Below are 26,359 nucleotides of genomic sequence, written 5' to 3'. Positions count from 1 at the left end.
ACAGTGAGGACGCCTGCCGGAGAAGGCATCTTCAGGACCAGGTACCCGTAGTGGGCGACGGCCATGAACCGGTATAGGGCCGGTCTGCCGATGATAGCGTTGAAGGGGAGGTTAACTTCCGCAACCTCGAACTGCACGTTCTCGGTACGGAAATTATCCTCCGTCCCGAATGTAACCGGTAGGGTGATGGTCCCCACCGGCTACACGGGATCCGGGCCCACTCCTGAGAATGGGCGTGATGGAGCCAGCTTGGACTCCGGGATCTGCAGGTGCTTGAATGCTGCATAGCTGATGACGCTGAGGCCGGCGCCTCCATCGATCAGCACATGGTGAAGGCGAACATTGGCGATGGTGGGTGCTGTAATGAGCGGCAGCACTCCAGCGCCCGCCATGTTCTCTGGGTAATCAGATGGCCCAAAAGAGATGGTAATGCCCTTCCACCGCTGATGGGGCGCCGCTCTCGGCACCCCTGGCTTCACCGAGAGGACCTCCCGGCGAAGGGCCTTAACGTCCCGCCGGGAGACGAGCTCCAAACTGCCGCCGTACATAACGTACAGCTTCTTGCGGCGCTCGTCCCCGCCGGACTCGGAATCGGACTGCTGGAAAAGTCCCTTGAGGTCTTTATTGGGGGTTTGATACCCCAACTCCCTCTCAGTCGCAGCCGCGTCGGCATCAGAGGCTTTTTCCTTGCCGGACCGCCGCGGAGGGGAGGAGCCTTCCTTGGAGGCTTGGTCTCGCCTCTTGCTGAGGCGCTCCGCGAGCTTTTGGATCTCGCGGCACTCAGTGGCACTGTGGCGAGCCCCAGGATGGACAGGACACGATCCGGGGTCGGTGCGCTGCTGTCGTGGGCGCTTGCCACGGGAGTTCTGGCCCCCGGTCGTCGCAGCTGCAACGGCCGGACCCCCAATCCGTGACTTGTCGAAGCCACGGTTCTTCTTGTTCTTCTTCTTGCCGCTGCCAGGGGCAGCGACACTGGGCCCACTCGTTTGAGCAGGTCCTGCATGGGTTGCAGAGTGCCATGCACGGCCTTCCGCAGCCCGAGCGCACTTGTCTGCCAGAGCGAACAGGGTGGTGACGGCTTCCACTTGGTGGGTCGCCAGCTTCTCTAGCATCTTCTCGTCTCGGACCCCCTGTCGGAAGGCCGTGATGATAGATGCATCGGAGATACGTGGAATAGTTCCACGTACCTTGGTGAAGCGGGAGATGAAGGCCCGGAGGGTTTTCCCGGGTTGTTGCCTCACGGCATGGAGGTGGGCCTCCACGCCATGCTGCTGGTACGCACTGGCGAAGTTCGCCGTGAACTGTGCGCAGAGCTCACCCCAGGACTGGATGGATCCCGGGGTAAGATTCATGAGCCAGGTCCGGGCTGGCCCGGTCAAGGCTACATGAAAATAACTTGCCATGACGGCTTCGTTACCTCCAGCCGCCGTGATGGCGGTGATATAGACCTGCAGGAACTCTGACGGGTTGGTGGACCCGTCATATTTTTCTGGCAGGTGAGACCGAAACTTGGACGGCCAGGCGACCGCGCGGAGGTGGTCCGCGAGCGCCGCGCAGCCCACGCCCGACACCGGTGCCTGGGGGAGTCCCTGCGGCCTGGCCGCAGCCGCATCGAGCTCGGGCGCAAGGTCCCGACCCTCAATGTTGAGCCGTCGGATTCGTGCTTGCTCGATGGAGATCCTGGCATCCTCTCCCGCATGCCTGCGGTTGAGCTCCGCCCGGAGGTCCTCGGTCCGTGCACTCCTCACGGATGGTGAGTGCACAGAACCGGATGCGCCGCCCTGGCGACGGCGCTGCCTGGAAACAGACCCCCCCCCCCCCCCCCCCCCCCGCAGAGCCTGGGGAAGCCTGTGCCAGGTTGAGGAGACGGTCGACGTCGTCACGCCATTGCCTGTGCGCGTCTGGCGAAGCCGCCTCTCCAGGGGGGTTGCGGAGCAACTCCCTGGCTGCCATGAGGGGCCCGCTCGGTGCGGGCACCGATTGGGCCACTGAGGCCCGCTCCGCCGCACACGGTGGGGCAACACACGGAGCCGCCCTAGAGGCGGGACGGCGAGAGGCGTGTGGCGCCGTGGACGCCACCTCCTCACCAATCAGGAGGTCATGGTGACCGTTTTCCTGTGCCATCGCGGCCTTGCACTCCGACCAAACGCAAACCAAACCTAAGACCCCTACCTGGCGCGCCAAATGTCGGAGGAATTCTCCAGCCGGGTGGCGGAAAGCACCCGCCTAATCCTAGTTAAGGATGGGTTTGGAGGATACTTAGGAGCGCTCGATCGGTGGACAGATGAACACAGGAGGGACACGAAGATTTTAGAGTGGTTCGGGCCGCCGGAGCGTAACACTCTACGTCCACTATGGTATTGTATTGATTGTGAGAGCCTTTGGGTAGAACTTAGCTTGGACTTATGCTTGTGTATCTGAGCCTTGTGTTCTAACGAGTGCACTCTCCCTTTTATAGTCCAAGGGGAGTGCTTACACTGAGCGGGGCCCCGACAGGCGGGCTCGGCCAACAGGAGCTGTTCTATGAGAGATATGGAGGTCATCTCCTCGAGCTCCTCTCCGTAGTCTTCTCGATCGAGAAGTTGATGTGCGTATCTTTAGCCAGGATATGGCCGTGTACAACCTTGCCTTGTACAGTGTCCGGCGTCAGCGTTGCATAACAGTGAAGCCGTGCTGTCACTGTTGGGATGGGACCTCCCGTCAGGCGGTGAAGCAGCACTGACCCGTTGCGTGGGCACTGTTACAGCGCACGCCTTGGCTTTGCCTATTACAGACCATCATCACGCGCGCAGCGCCGTGACGGGACTGTACACAGTCCGCGCACTGTGTACGGTGATACGACGTGCCGCCTTGGAAACAGGCGGCCTTACCGCGGTGTCAGCCTACCTGCCCCGTGTGTCAGTGGCAGGCTGCTCTTTTTGACTTGGGCGCGCCCGGCCCAGCTACCGCATTAAATGCTGGTAGGTGGAGAGGTGACCCGCAAGGGGCCTGCAGCCGCAAGCACGTGGCAGGACCAGCCCCGCTCCCTCTATAAGACGGCACGTGGCGGCACCGGTCCCCTTCCCCGGGGGGAAGGGGGTCCGGGCCCTCCGAGGCCGGTTGTAGCAGTCTGGCCCGTGATGGTCCGGCCATCACACGTAGCGGTCCGGACCCCCTGGGGAGTCCGGGTCCGCGGGGGCAACCCGAGAGCCCTCCTGCCCTCCTGGGTGCGCAGAGGCCCCGGACCTCTTAGAGCCCCGGGAGGGTCCAGAGACCGTGGTCCCAGCTGTCAGGCCCGGGTAATGTGTCTCGTCACCCAGAAGGCCCAGGATCTCTTAGACGCCAAGGGCCTGGACACCCTAGCAGGAGGTACCCTGTCTGTATGTACCGACAAATACCCATATTCCTCAATGTCGTATCTAACAGCAATACACTGCTTGCAATTCTTACAGAGGCTAGCTCCAATTTCTTTCTTCTTTCCTGGTTATACATTATGACTTTAAAGGCTGCCACATGGGATCGACAAGGCTACTAAAACTACAAAACTCCATGAATGATGGCTGTATATGTGGTGAGATCATTTTTTACTAATCTCTTATTTGTTCACTGGATTTTTTGGTCTCCGGCCGTCTAGGAGCATAGTCAGTGTTAGCTAGCCAGATTAATCAACCCTGTGGGTTTAGGTGGATATTCTGTTGTGGGTTACATATGTTGGACTAATTAACAATGCAACTGTAGGTGTATTCAAATTAATCTTGGCCTATATAGACTATGTGGCTGCTACGGTGGAGCAATGATGAGAACAAATCTTCATTCGCGTCTCATGTGAATCAGTTTGGACCTGGCTGTTCCTTTTGTTGTACCATGTGCATAAGTTGACATGAAGCTTACATATAGACAACAAACGACGGTTGCTGCCTATATGTGTTCCATTTGTTCTAGTAGTTTGGTTCATTGGTTGGCCTCAGCTCCAGACTCCAGTTTATTAGCCGTGGGTAGCCTAGCTTTGAATGCTTTCTTATTAGCGTACACGGTGCGCCCTCCATCATAGTTCCCTAACCGGATCATGCATTGTGTCATAATCCAGATAGTGCTATACTATCAATAGTATCATCATGTTTAGCTAAACATGAGTACCAGTATGGGTTTGAGGGTTCCAGATGGATTGGTGTGCGATGGCGAGCAAAGCTAAGTTTTGGCTGATCTGAATTCTGAGAATGAAGAGAGCACATGATCCAGGTCTTTTTTAAAAAAGCAACGTAGCTTGCATTGATCGATGCTAGCCGTGGAAACGATTGGGAGAAACATCTTTGGAATTCTGTCTTGTTTCCTGGTCAAACTCTACTCTGGCAGAACCCTTCAATCGTGGCTGCTGACTCCATTTGTGGGGAGGGGGAGACCAACTAACTAACCCAATTGCTGACTCGAAGCACTTTGACTTTTTCTCCCTTGGCCTGCATTGAGAATTAAAAAAAAATCTGGTACTCGGCATCGATCATGAGTTCATGACTTTTTTTAATCCTTCCTGGATCGAGCACTGGTTGAAGGAACTGCCAGCTACCACTACCCAGGCATGGAATAGTAGTATAAAAAACCTTGAAATCTCATACGTTTTTTTTCCTGACGATGCAGATGTACATGTTTCGTCAGTGCTTATGCATGCAGACAGAGAGCAAGGCGGAGCTGATGGTATGTATTCAACCATCTCGGCTCCTCCCATGTGGCCGTACTCGTAGCTCATCCATATACATAGTATCTGATACGCCAGCAGCCATATGCATCACTGGATCCTCGGCTGATTTATACTTATAATAATTTAACTGGATTATTAGCAGCTAATTCCGTGATTGCTAGCATTGATTGCGTCCTGTTTGACATCAATTTCTTCTTGTGCTGAAATTCTTATCTAAGCTAAGCTCACAGATTTTGAGCACTACTTAACCTAAAAAAAAAGGTTTTGCTCGTAATCTAGTAACACTTGCTGTGCAAATTGCGTTGGACTGTTTGGTACCCACGTGATCGGAGGCTATCTTCTGGTGGCAAATCTCGAAACACGACTTGTATTGGTCTAGAAGATTAGGACGACGGGTGGATGGAAAAGCAAGCGATTGACTCCACCTTTTTTTTTATCTTTGTGCAATTGATAGATAAAATTACAAAATTAGGTTCTGGTGTCTCAATGTATAGTACTACATTATGTTCCCCGCAAAAATAATTATACTACATTATGTCTACTAATACAGTGTATATTCAGGTGCTCAATGAATGAACAGCTTTGGCATGATTCTCGTCTCAGTGGGAATGGAAAGAAGCAGGAAACAAGAGAATCGGTACATGCACGAGACCTTCTAGAAGCTGCAAAGGCGAAACATAGAAATTGAATATCATGGCCTGATTAGTGATGAGGACAGATCAATGCACGTTTGTAGAGATCGATCCTTCAGTTGAACAATCTGCGTGGTATGCTAGAAAACATTTTCTTCTTCCTCTTCGAAGAAAAAAAAAATGAAAGAAGTAGCCTGCAGGCTTTTTTGTTTTTTGAAAATAAGACTGAAGGCGTCGACATGGACCATGTGAAGGTATCTGCTAGGCAGCTCAAATTCCAAGGAGAGGCACTTGCTTGTGAAACCGAAACTCAAGATTCACTTCGTGTACATGTCAGACTATTATGTTATCCCAGGAAAGCAGTAAACTCTTTCCCATGTTTTTTTAAAAGAGAAGTTGATATATATATTGGGAGTAAACCGGTACGATTACATGTGCAGGTTGACTATATGTATCCGTGTAAATATGAAGAGTATTTGCGTGTTGATTAGTAGCGAATGAAAGGTCCAAATTTTGATGGGTGCATTTCTGCGCCGGACGTACGTACTTGTGGCAAATAAAGTCTGTACAGGTAGGCGGACTTTCTTTCTTTTTTCTTTCTAGAAGCGTGTATATATAGTCCTATAATAGAAATGCATACTATAATACTCCAAGAAGATTGAGGGGGAAATTCTGTTACTCATCAGTTCCAAATAGTAGGTCGTTTGAATTTTGTGCTGAGTTAAATCTGCCTAATTTTTACCAAGTTTATAGAAAATTATGTTAACATCTATAACATTAAATAAATGCACTATATTTTTGGTCTATCAATATAATTGGCTTGATGTTGTAGGTATCTGTACATTTTCTATAAAGTTGATCAAAACTAGAGAAGTTTGACTAGAACAAAGCTATAAAAAGTTAATAATTTGGAATACTCTCTCTGTTTCAAATTGTAGATCGTTTTAGCAAATTGAGATGCATAGATTTGCTAAAAGAATCTACAATTTGGAAGGAGTAATACATATACGTGTGAAAAAGAGATGCAGAGAAGTTTCTAATGGAATTTCTTTTCTTGATATGGATGTTCTAGTGGATTTGTTGCGGAGGTCAAGACGTACTCGGGAAACAGAGGGTAATAAGCAGACGGTAATCTCCAACACGTCGCACAATTTGACTCAAAGTAGGAGCTTGTTGACGCAAGGCACGCGTGTAGAATTTTCAGCGGTCGCCACGCTTGACGACTCGAGTGCTCATACGTTTTTTAAATTCTTCTCCTTATTTTTACTTTTCCTGTTCACATCAAATTTAACATTTTTTTAAAACAACATCAAATTTAACACTGGTTAACTCGTTTATCTAGCCCAGTATCATCTAGAAAACTAGAAGAGGGAGAGGGAGAGGGAGAGAGCCGTCGCATCATTCAGGCAGGGAGGCCAAGAAGAAGAGGAGGAATTTCTTGGCAACCAAGGAGAGAGACAGAGAGAAGAAAACAGGGGAAATAAAAGGAGGCAAGTCAACCATGCATATAGAACGCCGTCCCCCACGGCGACGATTGGCGACCACGAGATTCCAACTCCACCTGCCTCTCCAGCTGCGCCACCAGACCTGCTTCTAGGACTAGCCGCCGTGGCCGGACCGGACCAAACCACCGAGCCGGCGGGGCCGGCACTGTTGGCCTGGCGCGGCTCGCCTCCGCCTCGCTCGATTTGATCCGGTCTCCCCTGGCTTGCTTGCTTGCTTGCCAGCCAGCCCCCCAACGCGGCTGCGGCCTCCATTTCTTGGCTTCCGCGCGGAGCTTTCCACGGAGGAAGCAGGCAGGCCAACAAGCATACACACCATAGGACACACCAAATAAATTGGTCCGGCAGGCAGCCTGCGGCCTGGAGCTTAATTTGTTTCGTTCTTTCCCTCCTCCACCAATCCTTCTTCTTGCTATAGGAGTGGTAGGATAGAGCGAGAGCTCTGCCGCCCTCCAATTAATCTTAGCAAGCTCTTCTTCGATTCGTCCATTCCTGCGGCGCGCAATCGGATACGTGCAATGGCCGGCGAGCAAGGGGACGACCCCAACCCCGACAGGCGGCGGCGGAGGAGGAGCCGCCGGAGGGCCGCGCTGCGCCTCAGCAGGCTCTACAGCTTCGCGTGCGGCCGGAGGCCCAGCGTCGCCGACGACGACGCCGGGTCCAGGATCGGGGGCCCGGGGTTCTCGCGGGTGGTCAACGCCGGCGACGCCGCCCTCCGCCTGCAGCAGCAGCAGGGGCAGCAGCCCTCCGCGGAGCAGCTCCTCGCCGCGAGCTCCAGCAACTCCATCTCCACCACCAAGTACAACCTGCTCACCTTCCTGCCCAAGTCCCTCTTCGAGCAGTTCCGCCGCGTCGCCAATGTCTACTTCCTCCTCTCCGCCGGCATCGCCTACAGCCCCCTCGCCGCCTACAGCTCCACCAGTGCCATCGCGCCGCTCGTCATCGTCATCGTCGCCACCATGCTCAAGGAGGCCGTCGAGGACTGGAGGAGGAACCAGCAGGTAACCATCTGTCTACTACTACTACTACTACCAGCTACCTCTTCGATCGCTTCAGTAACAACTCACCGTGGATGAAATTTCATCCGGCCAGGACACCGAGGTGAACAACAGGAGTACTAAGGTCTTCCAGGACGGCGCCTTCCGCGACGCCAAATGGAAAGACATCCGGGTCGGCGACATCGTCAAGGTCGAAAAAGATGACTTCTTCCCGGCCGACCTCGTCCTGCTCTCCTCCAGCTACGAGGACGCCATCTGCTATGTCGAGACCATGAACCTCGACGGCGAGACCAACCTCAAGCTCAAGCAGTCCCTGGAGGTCACCTCCAGCTCGCTGCCGGAAGACGAGAGCTTCCGCGGCTTCGGGGCTGTGATAAGGTGCGAGGACCCCAACGCGCACCTCTACTCGTTCGTCGGCAACATCGAGATCCAGGACCAGCAGCAGCAGCACCCTCTCTCGCCTCAGCAGCTCCTCCTCAGGGACTCCAAGCTTCGCAACACCGAATTCGTGTACGGCGCCGTCATCTTCACGGGCCATGACACCAAGGTCATGCAGAACGCCATGAAGGTCCCCTCCAAGAGAAGCAACATCGAGAGGAAGATGGACCGGATCATCTACCTCCTCCTGATCTCGCTCGTCCTCATCTCGGTCGTCGGCTCCATTTTCTTTGGCATCGCGACCAGGGACGACCTGCAAGATGGCAGGATGAAGAGGTGGTACCTTAGGCCTGATGACACCGCCATCTACTTCGATCCAAACAAGCCGGCTCTTGCAGCAGTACTCCACTTCCTGACAGCCATGCAGCTCTACAGCTACTTCATCCCAATCTCCCTCTACATCTCCATCGAGATTGTCAAGCTCCTGCAGGCGCTCTTCATCAACCAGGACATCCATATGTACCACGAGGAGAGCGACACGCCGGCTCATGCTAGAACCTCCAACTTGAATGAGGAGCTGGGGCAAGTCGACACGATCCTCACAGATAAAACCGGGACCCTGACCTGCAACTCCATGGAGTTCATCAAATGTTCGGTTGCGGGGACCGCGTATGGCCGTGGTGTCACAGAGGTGGAGAGAGCAATGGCAAAGAGGAAAGGCTCCCCGTTGATCGCCGACATGGACAATGGCGTTCAGCATTTTCAGCTTGAGGGGAAAGCTGCAGTCAAAGGATTTAACTTCAGGGATGAGCGTGTCATGGAGGGTAACTGGGTTAACCAACCCCACTCTGATGTCATCGAGATGTTCCTCCGGTTGTTGGCGGTCTGTCACACATGCATACCTGAAGTTGACGAAGAAACAGGGAAAATCTCGTACGAAGCAGAGTCTCCCGATGAGGCAGCCTTTGTTGTTGCAGCAAGGGAACTCGGTTTCACATTTTACCAACGGACTCAGACAAGTGTTTTCCTGCACGAGTTAGATCCGGTGTCCGGAAAACAAGTTGACAGGTATGAGCTTGAACTTTGTTTTTGTTTTCCTGGAAAAGTTTAGGAGTGACACACAGTAGCATCCTTTCCTTGTTTTCATAAAAAAATCATGAGTGACCTGATAATTTTTGTAATACTAAACTTAGTTTACAATTTTCTTTGGCAGATCGTATAGGATCTTGAATGTCCTTGAGTTCAACAGTGCTCGGAAGCGGATGTCAGTAATAGTTAAAAATGAGGAGGGGAAAATATTTCTGTTTAGTAAGGGCGCTGACAGGTATGTTCTGTTCTCTGTTCAGTAATCTTATGGGATGAGTTAAATACTGCAAGCTGATAGCATGATGCATCAATTTCTGATCCCCTTTTATGCAATGCCTCTCTCTTGACTTGGTCTCGATATATGCAGTGTAATGTTTGAAAGGCTATCGGGTTCTCAGAGCGCATATAGAGAAGTGACTCAACAGCACATAAATGAATACGCTGATGCCGGTTTGAGAACACTGGTTCTTGCATACCGTGAGCTTGAGGAGGATGAATATGCAAATTTTGACAGGAAGTTCACAGCAGCTAAGAATTCTATCAGCGCTGATAGAGATGAAAAGATCGAAGAGGCTGCAGATTTGCTTGAGAGGAATCTTATCCTTCTTGGTGCTACCGCTGTCGAGGATAAGCTACAGAAGGGGGTGAGAAAATATTCTTCCATGTGGTAATCTGTGAGAACCTAAGAATTCTCTTCAGTTTGCTCATATTTATTCCCTTCTCTAGGTGCCTGAATGTGTTGACAAACTCGCTCAAGCTGGCATCAAGATATGGGTGCTAACAGGCGACAAGATGGAGACCGCCATCAACATTGGGTATGCCATCTCTCGTGACAGTTTTGGTACTGATGAAAAAAAATACTTAATAAATTCACGAACTTAAAATACAATACTTTTGTTTCGCAGATATGCATGCAGTTTATTAAGACAAGGAATGAAGCAAATAATCATTACTCTTGAGACAGCAGATATCATTGAGTTGGAGAAAGGTAGTGACAAGGCTGCCATAACAAAGGTAGGAAAATAATACTGGTTACAATTAGTAAGGTTTTATGTAGCAAACAGATGTGGGTTTTTTTTTCAAAAGAAACACCAGAATTGTGCCCGCCTCAGTTGATGCTGCACATTTTATTTTCATTTCACACTGTGCATTTTCGATTTGTTGTGGAGTATGTTTGAGGATAGTAATTTTGTCAATCTATTGTTCAGGGAAAAAACTAATTCTGTCAATCTTCTGCTATATTGCAGGCATCAAAGGATAGTGTGGTGCGGCAAATAAATGAGGGAAAGAAACTTGCAAATGCATCTGCTGGTGAAACCTTTGCCTTGATTATTGACGGGAAGTCGCTTACATATGCGCTGGAGGACGACACAAAGGGCATGTTCCTTGAGCTTGCAATTGTCTGTGGATCGGTCATTTGCTGCCGCTCGTCACCTAAGCAGAAAGCACTTGTAAGCTCAACTGCATCTCAGTTTCTTTTCTCTTTCTTTTTGTGTGAAAAGTGTTTCTGTTCTAAATTGCCACTTTTTATTGGTGATGCAGGTGACTAGGCTTGTCAAAACAGGCACCGGTAAAGTCACATTGGCAATCGGTGATGGCGCGAACGATGTTGGCATGATTCAAGAGGCAGATATTGGGGTTGGGATCAGTGGCGCTGAAGGGATGCAGGTTTGTTGTTGCTACTGACTCACACTAAATTTCAACTCCAAATGGAATCTGGTGAAGGTCCGTTCTAACCAGCTCTGTTATTGCTCATCAGGCTGTCATGGCGAGCGATGTTTCCATCGCCCAGTTCCGCTTCCTGGAGCGTCTGCTACTTGTGCATGGACATTGGTGCTACAGCAGGATCTCATCCATGGTACGCTTCTTTAGTTTCGGATGAACAATGCTGCTGGCGTTCGCACATCCTTGTGATTTGGCTGGATGAACAACTGACTGCGCTTTATTTGCCGGAATCCGCAGATATGCTACTTCTTCTACAAGAACATCACGTTTGGTGTGACCCTGTTCCTGTACGAGGCGTACACATCGTTCTCAGGCCAGCCGTTCTACAACGACTGGGCAATGGCGAGCTACAACGTCTTCTTCACCTCGCTCCCTGTAATAGCCATGGGCGTCTTCGACCAAGACGTTTCTGCTCGCTTCTGTCTCAAGGTACCACTTGACCTGAGCTATGTGATCTGTTTGGGTCGCTATGGAAAATGCACCTTCAGATAACAATGGATCGCCATCCTTACTAACATGTTGTAATGGCAATGCAGTTCCCGATGCTGTACCAGGAGGGCCCTCAGAACCTGCTGTTCCGGTGGCGACGGATCATCGGGTGGATGGCATACGGCGTCGCCAGCGCCGTGGTCATCTTCTTCCTCAGCACGGCGTCGCTGCAGCACCAGGCGTTCCGGCGGAGCGGGGAGGTGGTCGACCAGGCGGCCCTCGGCGCGACGGCCTACACGTGCGTCGTGTGGGCCGTCAACCTCCAGATGGCGATCACGGTGAGCTACTTCACCCTGGTCCAGCACGCCTGCATCTGGGCCGGCGTCGCCCTGTGGTACGTGTTCCTCGCCGCCTACGGCGCCATCACGCCGGACTTCTCGACCACCTACCACATGGTGTTCGCCGACGCGCTCGCCGGCGCGCCGTCCTACTGGGTGGTCACACTGCTGGTGTCCGCCGCCGCGCTCGTCCCCTACTTCACCTACGCCGTGGCCAAGTCGTGGTTCTTCCCGGACTACCACAACCAGATCCAGTGGCTGCGCCACAGGGAGAGGGCCCACCCCGACCCGGAGAGCAGCGCCGGCGTCGAGTTCGGGCACGCCCTGCGCCAGTTCTCCGTGCGGTCCACCGGCGTCGGCGTGTCGGCGCGCCGCGACGCAGCGGTGCTCCGCCGCCTCAACGGCACGCAGGTGCACCACGCGGACTCGCCCCAGCAGGTGTCGTGACAGCTCGGATCCATCGACAGAGATATATAGTTACAAATATTTGCCATGTAAATAGGAGAGGAGAGGCAGTTTGGGTTTGGAGCTGGTGCTAGAAAGAGTAGCTACTAGCTAGCTAGGGTCAACGCAGGAAGTGTACATGAGGATGGGAGTAGGAGCCAATATTTTTGCATGGAGTAGGATTGGGTAGGCGATGTACATTTGGAGGGAGGGACCGAGGGAGGGGTAAAGTTCGTTTTCATTCCTTAATTTTCCCCTCGATAATGAATTTGGGGATGATGTTTGTTTTGTTCTTAGCAATAATAAATACATCAAGGTAGGAAATAAGAAGAAATAAAGCCCCTTCTTTTTGTCTCCCTCATTCATTTTTTGAATTAGTTGGTGTCTGAGACGAGTCTTGTGTCTCGTAAGTATATATATAAAAGAATCTTGTGTCTTGTGGGCCTTGTTTATCACACGATGAGATTTTATTTGCCCTGATTAAATGAAAATGATACGCGATTTGACCGTAACTTAGCTGTGGTCGGCGTCCGTCGACAACGAGGTAAATACGGTGATTTTGTTATTTAAAAATTTATCAGCTCGGCCATAAGATTCTGTGAATGTATTAATAAGGACGAATGTGTGTGCGTACCGTGTTTCAGAAAAATAAAAATAAAACGGAAATCCTGATCTCTTTTAAAGAAAGATTATTCAATCAACACGCATGATTATTCACACAAAGAACAACAGAATCTCTTTTTTTTTCTAAAAAAAGATCAGTGGAACAGAACCACATGAATCACGAGGCCAGGTTAAATGAATGGAGCGGTGGATGGAAAGCTGCTTGCGCTTCCTAAATTGACCCCGAGGTCCTGTTTAGTTCCATCCGCAAAAACGCAAAAAAGCTGTAAACGCAAAGATGCTAAAGGAATCTTACTAATTTGAAGTATTAAATGAAGTCTATTTACAAAACTTTTTACATGGATGGGTTGTAAATCGTGAGACGAATCTAATGAGCCTACTTAATCCATGTTTTGCAACAGTGATGCTACAGTAACCATCCGCTAATTATTGCTTAATCATGGATTAATTAGCATCATTAGATTCGTCTCGTGATTTACAACCCATCCATGCAAAAAGTTTTGCAAATAGACTTCATTTAGTACTTCAAATTAGCAAGATTCCTTTGCTACAGTGAAATTTTGCAAAAATGCAAAATGAACTAAACAGGCCCTGAGTGCCCTGAGCAACGAGCATTGGTCCTGTCCTGATGGCATGGTCAAATCTGATGTCTACTCTTGTGGGACCTGAATTCAAGGGCATTTTCCCGTGTTTCCTGCCCCCTTTTGCCCTGCTTTCTTTGGTCATTTCTCTGACTCGACTCGTGCTTCTGGAAGGCGAAGACGACCCCAGAAAAGAGAGGCATCCTTCTGTAGACCATGATCGTCAGCCTCTCCAATTTGCGCATGTCTTCGCATAGGTTAGGCGAGTTTGGACGGGACGCCAGCCGGCGCCATCAGCGGAAGTACTCTCGTCTTTGGCTTCAGAGTTCAGACTGACTCGAGAAACCCCGAAAACGTCCTTGTCTAGACCACAGAAACAGACAACCAAACAAGTTGAAAGATGCCTGCCTGGCTGCCATGCGTTTCTCTACAATGTTTCAAGTCTTTTGAATGTCTCAAAATTCGGCATAAACTGTGACCAATCAATACCTTCCTTCATTACAAAAACAAAGAGAACAAGCACTATCTCACCTGTGTAATCTACAGATCACTTTGATTTCCCAAAGAATTTTAAGGTCGGTCAGGGAACCACTTTCACTCGATACAAGCACCTGAATTCGCTACTAGGTAACTGAAGAGTTACTACAGACAGAGTCAGAAAGCTTAGAAGGCCATCGTCACAAGATCCTGGAACTCGGGTCAGCGTCCGTGCCTCTGCTCCAACCGTATAGGCTCAAGTCGGAGCTGTCATCCTGCGCGCCGGCCACCATCCGCTGGAACATCCTTATCTCCGCCGTGTTGGCCACGTTGAAAAGCTGGCTTTGCCCAGGCTGAACTCCATTTGTTAGGTCGATGTCCGCCAAGCTTTCAAGAACCCGCACCACCTGAACCGAATTCGAAACCACGCAAACGTCATCTTCGGATTCATGCATGAGCCAACACGAAAACCACACAATTGCTTTCAGGTACCTGGCTCATTCTGGGCCTCCTTGATGCCGAGTGCCGAATGCAGGCGGCAGCAGCCTCGATCATGCGGAACATCTCCGCTTCATTCAACTTCTTCTCAAGCCTGGGGTCAACCAACCCTTCCAAATTGCCTGTATCAAGAGCTCGAGAAAGCAATGGCCTAGCCTGCAAATTAATTGGGAAAGGGGAATCAACCGACAAATTTCCCAGTTGTAAATTGTAAAGAAACATTAATGATGCAGGCATGAAGCATATCCGTCGTGCAGCAATTCTTCAAACGTTGACAAGCTCTAGATACTGTGCTGTTGAAGACATCATGATCGATTCTCTATCCACAAGATAATGCCTAGGTTACATCATTCATATCAAAGTGAACAAGCTTATGCTGGCTGAGAACAGAAACGACCAAAAATCATAGTGTACAAAAAGTGATATAGGGACATAACCAGGCTTTAAGCAATAAGTTCAAAGCTGACACTCACCCACTCGACGAGGCTCTCATCACCCAGCGGTCTCGATGCATCAACAGGTTTTCGACCAGTAATAAGCTCTAAGAGGACTACACCAAAAGAGAATACGTCCGATCTCTCAGTCAATTTGCCACTTGATGCATACTCTGGAGCCATGTAACTGGAAGAGAGGGGGAAAAAGATTCTAGACATTAATTTTGTATGACTATGTCATATATTTATGTCCTCTTTGAAATATGACAGCAATTCACTTACCCAAATGTGCCCATAACACGGGTTGTTACATGGGTTACAGCATCCAAAGCCAACCTCGCAAGACCAAAATCAGCAACCTAGAACAAATTAAATATAGTTACTATATTGTGAGAAAAAAAATCAGGGTCATTTAAGGAATGTAGTTACCTTTGCCTCAAAGTTGTTATCCAACAAAATGTTTGAGGACTTGATGTCTCGATGAATTATCCTAGGGTGGCCTGCAAAATGATAAAAAGTAAGAGTTTAACAATTAACACACAGAAAATCGATGGAAGTGAAAACTGCAAAGAAGACAAGAAGTAGGAAGGAACATTACAATCTTCATGTAGGTAAGCAATTCCACGAGCAGCACCAACAGCAATTTTAATCCTGGTTGACCATTCTAACACAGGCATTCCGCGTCCTGTGATTGCAAGATCAATTCAGCTTTACTGGCAAAAAATGGAAATGCTCTTGCAAAAATATAGAAAACCGCTATAACATACCGTGAAGATGATAATGTAGTGTGTTATTAGGCACGAAGTCATATACAAGTAACCTTTGGTTATTGGAAATGCAATATCCCACGAGGGAAACTAAATGACGGTGATGCACCCGACTGATTATCTCCACTTCAGCCTGGAACTCACGTTCCCCTTGTCCGCCACCATCCTTTAGTCGTTTAATGGCGACATCTGTACCATCTGGCAGGCGGCCCTTGTACACAGACCCAAAACCTCCCTCCCCTAGAAGCTTATGGGCTGAGAAACCATCGGTAATCTGATACAGCTCCTCATATGAGAAGAACCTGGAGTTGCCCATGCTGATATCGGACAAGCATTGATTCAACCTGGGGCTCCCAGCACCATTGGACAAGCTGGTGTGGACAGAAGGATCGATTGGCAAGCCTGCATTTGCCGAGTCACCTGAAAAAAGTGGGAGATGAGTATTAGTGGCGGTTTAGCTATCGGCCGACTTGCATACTGTGTTAAGCAAAATGCAGAAATAAATTACCGGAAGGTTGCTGTGAAGAAAAAGGCGAGGTAGGCGACATGAAACCAGCTCTGTAACCATCAGTTTTCTTCCTCTTGCGCTTGTTCGTGAACCAAACAGCTGTGACAAGGAGGCTAAGCACAAGAACGGCAAGCACCGCAGCGATGGCTACAACGACACCATTACTATGGCCGCCAGGAGAGCCAGGTGGGCTCCCGTGCCGCGGAACCGGGGTCGACGGCTTGTTGAAACTTGAGTTCTTGCTCGTGCTGGGGCGGGCCGGGTCAGCCGCGGTTGCAGGCGTAGGCAATGGCTTGTGGCTAGTCGGTGCTGATGGCACCGGCACGGGCGGCGGAGCGGCGGCAGGAGGTGATGCAGGGGCCGAAGACTCTGGCGGATGCGTTCTTGGTGGAGAGAGCGAGGGCGTCGGCGGGGCGGACGGCGGCGGGGACGTTGGAGGGGGCGAGAGCAGCGTGGGCCTTGGAGGAGGAGCAACTGTCCGCGGCGGGGCGGGCGGCGGCGAGGCAGTAGGCCGCGGAGGTGGAGAAGCCTGCGAGTGTGAGGGCGGAGGGGCGGCGCGCGGCGGCGAGGGGCGGGGCGGGGGCGCCGCTGCGGCCGGCGGAGTGGCCGCAGCGTCGGCCGGTGTGGCAGTGGGCCGCGAGGACGCGGGGGCCGGGGATGGAGCCGGGGCCATGAATCAGGCTTTTGCGAGGTGGTGGAGCTTGGGCTGCGTCGCCGCCGCGGTGGTGGTGCTGGACATGGCAGAGGGAGGGCTGCCGCTGCTGCTGCAAGGGAAAAATGGGAGCTTGCTTGACTCTGACTGATGGCAGGAGAGAGAGAAGAGGTTTGCTTGCTTTGACGAGGTGGACTTGCGGACGCCACCAGAGAAATCGAATGGTGTGCAAGTGGAACCAACGCCAAGCAAAGCGAGAAGACGACGATGCAAGAATTCGACGGCCTCTTTTCCCCCTCTCTCCTCTCCCGAGGAAGAGGAACTGCCTCAAAGATCACTAGATCAGTGGGGTGGAGATTTCATTTCATTTCCATTCATAACGGAAATCCAATTCCAGTTCCAGCCTCAGCCTCAGTCTCAGCCTCAGTCTCGGTTCAGGGGGAGCAACCAATGAATTATCTACCAATCCAATGGAAGGGGAAGGGAGGGGAAAGATGCCAGATTGAGAGGGAGGTTGAAGAAGACAACCCAAGTGCCCAAGTGGAACGGAATGGAAGTGGCAGCACAGCAGCGGTCAGTGGGAGGAGTTGGGGGAGTGGACGACGGGGATGATGATTCCTCTTCTCCTCCGTCCGCTGGGGGCCGGACGGTCGTTGGACTTGGACCAGTGCTGTGCTGTGATCTGTTCTCTCCTGCTGTGGGGTTGGAGTGCTGGCCGGACTTGGGCCCACACGTCAGTGGGGCGAATCCCTCTGCCGTACTGCAGAGTAGGCTCGGAGTGCTGGGTTGGACCATCACCAAACAAAATAACTGTGCCTCTACATCCAGCAAGAGATGACATACAATAGCATTTCTTTCACGGGGCGGGTGTGTGTGATCCATCTTATCTTGGCTACGTGCTGCCCCGCTCCTGTGCAGCTGCCGAACAAGTTTTGCTGCACGGGTCACCAACCGTTTCCTTTTAAATGCAAGCTTGCTCTAGGGCTTTGTAGTTTTCTGTCATTAGATTCCATCAGAAAAATTGTACAGTGACAAGGCAAAAGGGAATTCATGTTCGGGATCTTAGGGAGTGTACAGTACATGGCATAAAAATAAAAGATCTCTCGTGAATAGCTTCTTTATATGATATATTAGAAGTCGTTAGTCTCGATGCCAAATACAAATTGCATCTATTTTAATGGAATTTCCTTTTTTTTAAAATACAGCAGGAGTGCTGCTAAATCATATAAGGAGGAGAAGCAGAAGTTCATACGAGCATACTAGATATTACATAAAACAAAAGGACTCACACTCATGAAAAAAGAAACAACAGCTAAACATAGAAACTAAGGTACACTCGGTTCATAGGAACTTGCCTAAACGATGTTTTGGTGTTTCGGTGTTGTTTAAGTCAACCATTTTAAGTCTGGTTATAAATTAGTACATTTTATGCGTTGAATTTAGTAGCGCGTCTACATACAATTCTAAATATGGACCATGCATGAACCTTTAATCTTCTGTAAATGGAACCGGCGTAACTATTATTTGATTTACACTTTTGCTTCCGACGTAGATTCCTGTCATCCAAAGCCAAGAAGATAGGGTACTTGCCCGGCCCCTCTGCTTTGCTGGCGCGCCCTCACTCATTAAGTTGCTCTGCACGCGGACGCGTATGGCATTGCAACCACTAACACAGAGATCAAAAGGCCCGATCACAGTTGCAAAGTGCTTTGCTTTTTACTCCAAAAGGGCAGAACAGTGAACAAAGGAGCACGCATCCTTGAGCAAAAATTTGACATGTTTCCTCCCCCAAAAACAACAAACAGGTAACTAAACTTGCATTCTTGGCGACGAGTTGCCGGGAGGAGTGGATCGGAGAGAGTGAACGATTGGATCATTGGAAGGAAGCACGCAGCCAGACACAATGAGCAAGTGCCACTATGCTACGAATCTTGTTTATGTGTAGGGCACCAGATTGCCTCTGCTGATGTCTAATCTGAATTGCTTCTGCTTTACGGCAACACCCATCAAGTTCAACAATCTGGCAGTGGCAATCTGCCCATGAGATTAGGCTGCCAGAGCAGCGTTGAAACGGGATGCACGCATAGACTGAAAATTGAATTCATCCCTCTTTACAACAAGACAAAATTGGGTACGGTGCCAATTGAATCGAATCGAATTGAATCGGATGGAACCTTTACAAATGCTGGCACATAGAAGCATGCAACGCAAACTACTCACACTTTCCTTCTACATACATAACTCGCGAAAACATAGGTAAATACAAACACACAACCTGCCACGCCACTACCGAATACTACCAGAGACTACTTGAAGAATATGCCCTTTCTTCTTCCTTTACTCTTCTCAACGGCCTGCAGCCACACAGAGACACATTCCCAACTCATCATCCATGCATTGCAAATGAAAATTACAAGCCTGAAAATTCAGTGAGAAATGGGCCTGTACCTTCATTCTGAACAGCCTTAATATTAGAACAATGGCATCTCGTGATCTGCAATTTTAAAAAAAATTTCAGTTAGTAACTCTGTGTTATACCATTATTATGAACTAGCTCATTACTTTAAAAAGAACTATGATGAATGCAAAAGTAACAAGAATAACAGATGTCATGCATTCATCAGGGGAAGTCATACCGAAAGATTCTGACATGCACTCAGTAGTAAATTGATGCACCAAAAGACAAACTGCAATATACTGCTATGTAATAAGTAGTGCCAGTGATTATTAGTATGAAACTCACGGGGCATTTTCTGCAGGCTTTAGATTGTACTCCGCACCATCAGCAGACACAATTGAAAATTCATTAGGACGGCCATATGGGATATTGATCTGCGAAAATTGTACAAGATGAGTTCTAAATCACTATACATATTAGAAAAGGAATGGAACACAGAAGTAAAATGCAGATCCTGAATTATTAAATATATAAGAAAAACTAACAAATACTATTTCCTTTCACAGTAAAATGCAGCTTCTAATATTTGTACTTTCCACGATGAACCTTAGATTTCCCTAGAAAGAGGAATGCACCTTAGAACACCTTTCAGCATAAATATTGCTAAACCTACTGAATTCACCATGATGAAAGCTAGAGATGACACATCTACTGATACAAGTTCATGCAACTAAGTGAAACATTGCCAAAGGTAATGCTGGTAAAAAAAAACTTAAAAGGTTGGTCACAAATCCCAAAACGAGTTTATTAAAAAAACTGAGTATCACACAAACAGAGTAATTTTAAGGACAATGATTTTAGAAACCATACAGTCATGGCTTGCTGGAATTTCTCTGTAACAACAACACCACGCTGTCCATTACACTTAATGCTGTAACCTTCCCTCTTTATTGCCAAGACAGCGGGTTCCCACATATCTAAAAATCTAACCTGCAAAATAGTTTGATGCTTGCATGGTTATATGACATTGGAAAGGTGTAGCAAGAGTGCTTTTGGCAGACTATTTGAGAAAAATTTGGGGCTTACAGGTAACAAAACTTCATAAGACACATGCCCAGTAGAAAGAATTTTCTTAATAAGCTCCTTGGTTTCAGGATCTGCACAAATATGGGTTATTCAAATACTGAGATATATCAAATAGGCAAAAAAAAACTTTTACCACTGTACACCATAACATGATTCTTCTCTCTCACTGTTGTTACAAACAACCATACCGTACTTCACATTATTCTGGCAATTCTCTTAAGAAGAAATGGAGCCCAGATACCCGATCATTTTTAAGACATATGAGGTGCAACTAAAAGAAAAAAAAATGGTGTTCCTACTAAAAGAACGAACCATCTTAGAAAACTCACCACATGTAATTTTTCTTTGTTCATTAGCATAAACCTTCACAATCTCCCCCTACAACAAGAAAAAGGATTTTCGATAAACCAAGTATTTTCCAGCATCCAACTTGCAGTAATAATCATTCATGTTATAGTTTTTCAAACCATTAACTATGTGTCAGCACTCAGCCAGCCTACTACTAATGAGCAGTGATATGAATTCTAACAAAAAGCAAACCTGTATTTTTTTTCCAAACAATATAGTTGCTCTCCTTTTACATTTTTTTCTGACCAATAAAGAAAACATACCACATTAATCACAGCCCTTGCCACCTTCCAGTTATTGTGAATTCCAATTAAAAACAAGAACTGTGTTTGAGGTTTTCAGTAAATGGACAGTATTTTTATCCATTTGCTTCTCAGTATACATTATAGAACAGAAGAAGTAACTAGTGTGAAGCTAATATCACTACAGACAGGTATCCATCATCTAATATCCAAGAAGAAAGCAAAAGCTGACCAAACTATTGAATACAAGAAAATGTAAGGCTGAAAAAAATGCTGTTTAAGCATGGCCAGCATATGTTGCAAAGATATACCTTTCTTTTTCTGTCATCCAGAGGCTGGACTTCAATCGCTAGTACAGAGTCCACATCATCAGCGGTTACTAAATAGGTGGGCTGCCGTGCACCTTCACCAGCGAATAAAATGCAAATTCCAAAATTTTAAAACTATATCCATAATGAAACAAAAATGCCACGAGCTATCAAGCATTGCACTTCTTTCTTGCATCTCAAGGTACCTTCTATGAATTGTACTGATCCATCGTCCAAATGACGTACCCACTGCAGCACAGAAAGAATATGCAAAAACGCAGATTATGATGAAAATATGAAACTGAAAAGGTTCCTGAATAGAGAAGAATTTGGAATATTCAGAACATGGATGGCAAAGCCAATATAGCACACCTCAAAATTGCAACTTGTAGTCCCATTAATGGAGTACCCACTTGCTTGAAGTTCTCTTCCAGGAAAGGCTTCACCTGTGATTCGCAGTCCATCTATGGCTGGAAGTGGATCATCCTCTGCAACTGCCCATCCATAAAAATGTTGTTTACCATCAGATCTGAGGTAATATGGTAGGCTGGATCCACAAATTTTAAGATGCAACACCTTCAGAAAAAGAAGAACTGGGTTCCTCAAGGACAGTAGGAAGATAAGGGTATGGCGGATTTGCATCATCAAGGCCAGATGCCAACTTAGGTGAGCCTTCAGTATCCCATTGTGCAGAAGGTTCTTGTGGATTTTGGGCTTCGGTTCCCTCCAGATTTTCTGAGGCATCACTCCTAATAAGGTCCTTGAATGATGGGTTTTGATCCTTGGATTCAATGTTAAATCGAACAGCACGAGAATCTTGTTCAGTTCCTTGAGGGACATCCTTCATATTGTGGTTGCTGCAGAACATGAGAAGCGAGGAACATCAAAATTTCAGTATATCTCAAAGGTTTTTTCCCAAGAAAATTCACATTGATGTTCCTGTGCGAAAGCCCGAGAACGAGAACATTTTGCTTCTTTGCAAGTATGGGGCTTAAGCAATCTTTCACTTTTTCACTTCTCAACACTTGAAGAGCACCATATTTAATGTTCTAAACAACCAGTTTACACCCTCCATTCTTCTTCTATTTTCAATACTAGAATATATGTTGTAGAAAAACTAACAAAACCTTGACCATGAGTACAACAACAAAGCCTTCAGTCCCCGGAACCCAACAAGGGCCGCATGTAGCAAAGAGAAAGAAAGAAAAGGATAATAACAAAATAAAATAGTAATAGAGTACTATGTTGAAAATCATAAGTTTAGAAAAGGCTTCATAAAACATAGATTTATTATTGTATATTGAGCAAGTCATGCCTTGAAGACTATGGGAAGCCAACAATACAACAACAACAACTTAGCCTTTTGTCCCAAGCAAGTTGGGGTAGGCTAGAGATGAAACCCACAGAAAACAAGAATAAGAAACACAAAAAGTACACAAGCCAAAGGAAGGGTTAGGGGTTAAACAAAAAGTAACAAAGGTCACGGTTCAGGTACATTAATTGCTAATCTCCAAGCGCTCCTATCCATAGCTAATTCCTTAGCGATATTCCACTCCTTAAGGTCTCTCTTAACCGTCTCGTCCCAAGTTAGTCTAGGTCTACCTCTACCTCTCTTTACATGGGAAGCCAACAATGTCAAACAAAAAAGAACAGGGGAGTAACTACACTATACGCATCCAAAAAAAAAAGTCTGTTTGTTTTTCTCCTTTTTCCCTAAAATATAGCTACCATATTAGGGGTCTCCCCTACTGTATTTCCTTCAAAAACACATAACTGTTCAATCGCTGAAAATAGCTAAATACAATCCAATTGAATTGTAGAAATAACCACTGGCAACCTGGTTGAAGGTGAGGTCCTTCCAATGCTATCATGCTCTGCACTTGTTGTGGCAACCTCACTTGGAATGGTCTGACGGTTTTCATTCCCTAACAAATCCCAGTCACGTCTGGTTCGAACAGGAGAAGAAGCTGGAGACTGAACATGGGAATATGCTTGCTGGGGCACAATGTCAAGGTTGGCTTTGACCTGGGAAATGTGAAAAGTTAGAATATGCAATCATGCATGCATTCCAAGAGTATATGACGAAAAGCGTAGTGCCATACAGAAGTAACCAATGCATTTCCAGGAGGATGAGAAGGTGACTGTGCAGCAGCACTTGTATTATTTGAAGATTCAGCACGCCATGGAGTAATCTGGTATTGTGATTCCTTCAGTTTCTCCTACAACATCCAAGTTTCTGTGATACACTTGCCAAAAATAACTAGCCAAGCAGCAGGTTTATATTATCTCTAGTTTCACAAAATACATATAAATAAGGACAAATGTGACTCACCTCAGTAATAATAAGTTTTTCTTGCAAATGCTTAAACAGAACCTACAAGATGAAAATGAACGGTTACCTAAGCCGAGCAACCAAGCACGGAATAAGAAAGGTTAACTAAGAGGGCCTGCTTCAAACAAGCAAGGAATAAGAAAACTCAAGGGAGTTCCTTTACTTTTGGTTCTTGATTTCTTCGCAACCATTATGTTAATCATTTCTCTCTTCTGTAGAATGAAACTGTATATCTAAAATTAGAAGATAGTTCAAGACTCCCAATAAACGTGGCATCAGCCTCACTAAGATGGTAGTTTAGCTTCCTCTCAATATGAATGGCATATCCAACTAAGCCAAGTAAATTTTCCCATGTACAGTATACAAAGAAGCTCCCCAGTTCGCCACATGTAAGCTCACTTGGTGGAAAAGAGGGTATTTAATCAATGCCAAACAAGCAACTAATCACAACAGTACATACCTTTAGATTGCTGACAATGGATTGAGCATCAAGAACAGAAGGCTGAAGGTTATATTCTGACAGAAGAGGTAATAAAGAAGATACGAATGTTGATCTCTCTTGATGCGCTGCCTATAGAATAAAGTAGAACTCAGTGCTCTTCATTTTACTTTGCCAAATCCAGACAATGAGGTTTGAAGAAGAAAATTATTTGCATCATACACGTCTAGCTTATGCAAATAGAATAAGAATGACCATGGTAATGAAGTGATTTTGACAGGAATCAGTTCTGTAAACACTTCTGCACAGAATCTAGTTGCTTCATAAATCAGAAAGGATGTTCATTCAGTAATATGATTATATGAATGCTGCAGCTTACTACAAAAACTAATTATATACAAAAAAATACAATGAAAAATAAATTGGTTACAAGTGAATCTTGGGGTAAAAGCAAGCAATTGAGGAAAGTAATGGCCCTCAGAAGTTTAGGAGATGATACAATAGCCTGGTTAAAAGAAGTTACCTGCAATGCATATGTCAGACGGATGTTTTCTTCAATAATGTCTTGTCTGTAAGACAAAGCTTTCGATGCAGCATCAACCAAATCTTGCTGCTGCTGATCGAACGCCTAGCAAAAAAGAAAAGAAAAGAAAAGAAAAATGGAAACAATTGAAGCATAGGTTCGTGCACTCCAAGATAGTAGTTAATGCCTGATAAGACCAAAAAGATTTTTTCTTACCATGCGCATATATGCAATGCGTTTCTCCAAGACATGTTTCTCATTAAGTATTTGGGCTTCCTGTTAAAAGCAATACGAGTCAAAGATTGAAGAAGGAACATATGGGGAAAAGATTCTCTTTAGTCACCTTCACGGAGTAATCAGAAAGGTGCCTTCTCAATTGTGCAATCTCCTCCTCATGTTCTTTAACCTTAGCAAGAAGATCCTGTGGAAGGAAATAACTTCATCAAGAGTGAATAGAAAGAAATGGCAGTGACAGACAAAGCAAATAGCTGATACCTGCTTCCACATGACGTTTGAGTTGAGCTCTGAAACAGGCAGTGCACCTTGTCCAGATAAGTTGAACCTTAAATCATAGTCTGGTTCTTTGCGGTGCCTGCAAGGAAAGGGATGGTCAAGGTAAAGAAAGAAAACGTAATGCTTTTATAAGAGAGATTGGATTTGGAATGCACCTAGTTGGTGAGAGGGAACGAGACGACGGAGTAGATAGCTGCGATGGGAAAGCACTATCAGCAGCGCTCTGGTCCCCTGATAATTTCCGGGGAATTCCATTAGACTGGGCGGCCTCGAGGTACTTGTGCCTCATGGCATCCTGCAGCATGGGCTCCCCAGCTCCCCATTTGAAGGCCTCTGTGGTCCCAAGCGGAGCACCGGAGAAGGTGTTTGTGTGGGCGTCAAGGGTGCCATCCTGATGGATCCCACGAGAAGAAGTTTGGTTTGTGTTTATGGCTTCTGACCTCTGGTTTGGGCACAGGTGAAAGCTGTTAGGAGCATGCTATGATAACGCATAATAAGGGAGTTGAAATCGAAAGAGAATCCGCTGCTGAAGTGCAGCAATAGTGTTTTGTTCGTGTAGACAGCATAGACAGTGACAGTGGTTCCTTGGAGTGCGGGGATTGGATCGGGCACGAATAGAAGGGCTTACAATTCTGTGGAGCTCCTGCGTCTTGAGCATCAGCTCATCCTTCAACCGGCTGTTCTCCTCCAGCTGCAGATGAGAAGGGGAGAAGGGTGGGCGTCACTCGACTGAATCCATCACTCGGCAGTGGAGCATTCATTCAGGAGAGAATGGGGTACCTGCTGGCGGATGGTGGCCTCCGCGTCCTCCACGGCGCGCATCACCTGGAAGAGGTTGTTGTTGCTGCTCTCCAGCGCGGCCGCGGCGGCAGGAGGCTCGGAGACGCCGACCGCGGCGAGCCGCCGGCCGAGCTCGTCGGGATCGGCCATGACGGGTGCGGGATGCGGGTGGGGAAGGATGGGCACGGAGGAACGCGAAACCCTACCCTGCCCAACGCCGGCCCGGCCCTGCCCTGCCCTGCCCTAGTAGGAGGCTAGGAGGGAAGGGGACGGGAGGACGGTGGACGGGTGCAAGGGAGGGGGCGGGGGCAGCAGAGACTGGAGACTGCAGGACTGGGACTCGTGGACGGAGGTGGGAGGAGAAGAGCCCAAAATAACAAGCCAGACGAGAAATAAGATTATTCGCATTATTCCTTTTTTTAGGAAAAAAGAAAAATAAGCAATAATGCTCGTCCAGATTAAAGTAGGCTCCCTGTCGCATTGAACGTTTGGATACTAGCGAATATAAACTAATTATAAAATTAATTGCACTGATAGAGGCTAATTTATAAGATGAATCTATTAAAAATCTAATTAGTCCATGATTTGATAATGTTACGCTATTCGTCTCGTAAATTAACCTTCATTTATGCAATTGATTTTATA

The 26,359-nt window shown here is 47.5% G+C and overlaps 3 protein-coding genes across 5 annotated transcripts; 1 reads left to right on the top strand and 2 right to left on the bottom strand.

Annotated features, from left to right (window-relative positions):
• Window positions 1-7,001: 7,001 nt before the first annotated feature.
• Window positions 7,002-12,561, top strand: LOC112887140 (putative phospholipid-transporting ATPase 9). Its single transcript, XM_025953233.1, has 11 exons — window positions 7,002-7,807; window positions 7,899-9,250; window positions 9,396-9,506; window positions 9,636-9,912; window positions 9,995-10,083; window positions 10,174-10,282; window positions 10,516-10,719; window positions 10,811-10,936; window positions 11,028-11,126; window positions 11,231-11,422; window positions 11,530-12,561. Exons 1-11 carry the CDS (start codon window positions 7,325-7,327, stop codon window positions 12,205-12,207), a joined length of 3,720 nt encoding a protein of 1,239 aa, XP_025809018.1. The 5' UTR covers window positions 7,002-7,324; the 3' UTR covers window positions 12,208-12,561.
• A 1,301-nt stretch (window positions 12,562-13,862) lies between these two features.
• LOC112887142 (proline-rich receptor-like protein kinase PERK8) lies at window positions 13,863-17,396 on the bottom strand. 2 transcript variants are annotated; one of them, XM_025953235.1, is made up of 8 exons: window positions 16,094-17,377; window positions 15,586-16,005; window positions 15,417-15,503; window positions 15,248-15,318; window positions 15,101-15,177; window positions 14,858-15,005; window positions 14,379-14,540; window positions 13,863-14,293 (listed from the first exon to the last, which is right to left on the bottom strand). In XM_025953235.1, the coding sequence occupies exons 1-8, from the start codon at window positions 16,764-16,766 to the stop codon at window positions 14,087-14,089; spliced, it is 1,845 nt and encodes a 614-aa protein (XP_025809020.1). In that variant the 5' UTR covers window positions 16,767-17,377; the 3' UTR covers window positions 13,863-14,086. The 2 variants fall into 2 exon arrangements, with proteins under 2 accessions (XP_025809020.1, XP_025809021.1); XM_025953236.1 differs by lacking the exons at window positions 13,863-14,293; window positions 14,379-14,540 and adding an exon at window positions 14,547-14,703 and having other exon boundaries at window positions 16,094-17,396.
• A 1,395-nt stretch (window positions 17,397-18,791) lies between these two features.
• On the bottom strand, window positions 18,792-26,138 carry LOC112887141. 2 transcript variants are annotated; one of them, XM_025953234.1, is made up of 21 exons: window positions 25,715-26,120; window positions 25,563-25,625; window positions 25,090-25,376; window positions 24,917-25,013; window positions 24,765-24,842; window positions 24,638-24,697; window positions 24,422-24,526; window positions 23,920-24,030; window positions 23,460-23,501; window positions 23,230-23,346; window positions 22,965-23,152; window positions 21,704-21,984; window positions 21,500-21,621; window positions 21,334-21,376; window positions 21,131-21,222; window positions 20,559-20,607; window positions 20,230-20,300; window positions 20,014-20,133; window positions 19,489-19,577; window positions 19,194-19,239; window positions 18,792-19,099 (listed from the first exon to the last, which is right to left on the bottom strand). In XM_025953234.1, the coding sequence occupies exons 1-21, from the start codon at window positions 25,862-25,864 to the stop codon at window positions 19,052-19,054; spliced, it is 2,259 nt and encodes a 752-aa protein (XP_025809019.1). In that variant the 5' UTR covers window positions 25,865-26,120; the 3' UTR covers window positions 18,792-19,051. The 2 variants fall into 2 exon arrangements, 1 of the variants encoding a protein (XP_025809019.1); XR_003227504.1 differs by lacking the exon at window positions 20,559-20,607 and having other exon boundaries at window positions 25,715-26,138.
• Window positions 26,139-26,359: the final 221 nt, after the last annotated feature.

This window comes from Panicum hallii, chromosome 3 (genome assembly GCF_002211085.1).
Source record: "Panicum hallii strain FIL2 chromosome 3, PHallii_v3.1, whole genome shotgun sequence".
Classification (NCBI taxonomy): Eukaryota; Viridiplantae; Streptophyta; class Magnoliopsida; order Poales; family Poaceae; genus Panicum; species Panicum hallii.
The sequence above is the reverse complement of the archived record's forward strand: the minus strand, read 5'-3'. Positions and strand labels throughout refer to the sequence as shown.

Bases quoted from the DNA above. Each gene is read 5' to 3' on its own strand.
- LOC112887140 (XM_025953233.1), top strand. From the start codon at position 7,325: ATGGCCGGCGAGCAAGGGGACGACCCCAACCCCGACAGGCGGCGGCGG. The intron at 10,283-10,515 runs GTAGGAAAATAA...GCTATATTGCAG, and splicing joins ACAAGGCTGCCATAACAAAG to GCATCAAAGGATAGTGTGGT. The intron at 10,720-10,810 runs GTAAGCTCAACT...TTGGTGATGCAG, and splicing joins CACCTAAGCAGAAAGCACTT to GTGACTAGGCTTGTCAAAAC.
- LOC112887142 (XM_025953235.1), bottom strand. From the start codon at position 16,766: ATGGCCCCGGCTCCATCCCCGGCCCCCGCGTCCTCGCGGCCCACTGCC. The intron at 15,504-15,585 runs GTATGTTATAGC...TTGCAATCACAG, and splicing joins ACTACATTATCATCTTCACG to GACGCGGAATGCCTGTGTTA. The intron at 15,178-15,247 runs GTAACTACATTC...AATTTGTTCTAG, and splicing joins ATAACAACTTTGAGGCAAAG to GTTGCTGATTTTGGTCTTGC.
- LOC112887141 (XM_025953234.1), bottom strand. From the start codon at position 25,864: ATGGCCGATCCCGACGAGCTCGGCCGGCGGCTCGCCGCGGTCGGCGTC. The intron at 25,377-25,562 runs GTAAGCCCTTCT...TGCCCAAACCAG, and splicing joins CGCAGGAGCTCCACAGAATT to AGGTCAGAAGCCATAAACAC. The intron at 20,301-20,558 runs GTGAGTTTTCTA...ATATTTGTGCAG, and splicing joins ACAAAGAAAAATTACATGTG to ATCCTGAAACCAAGGAGCTT.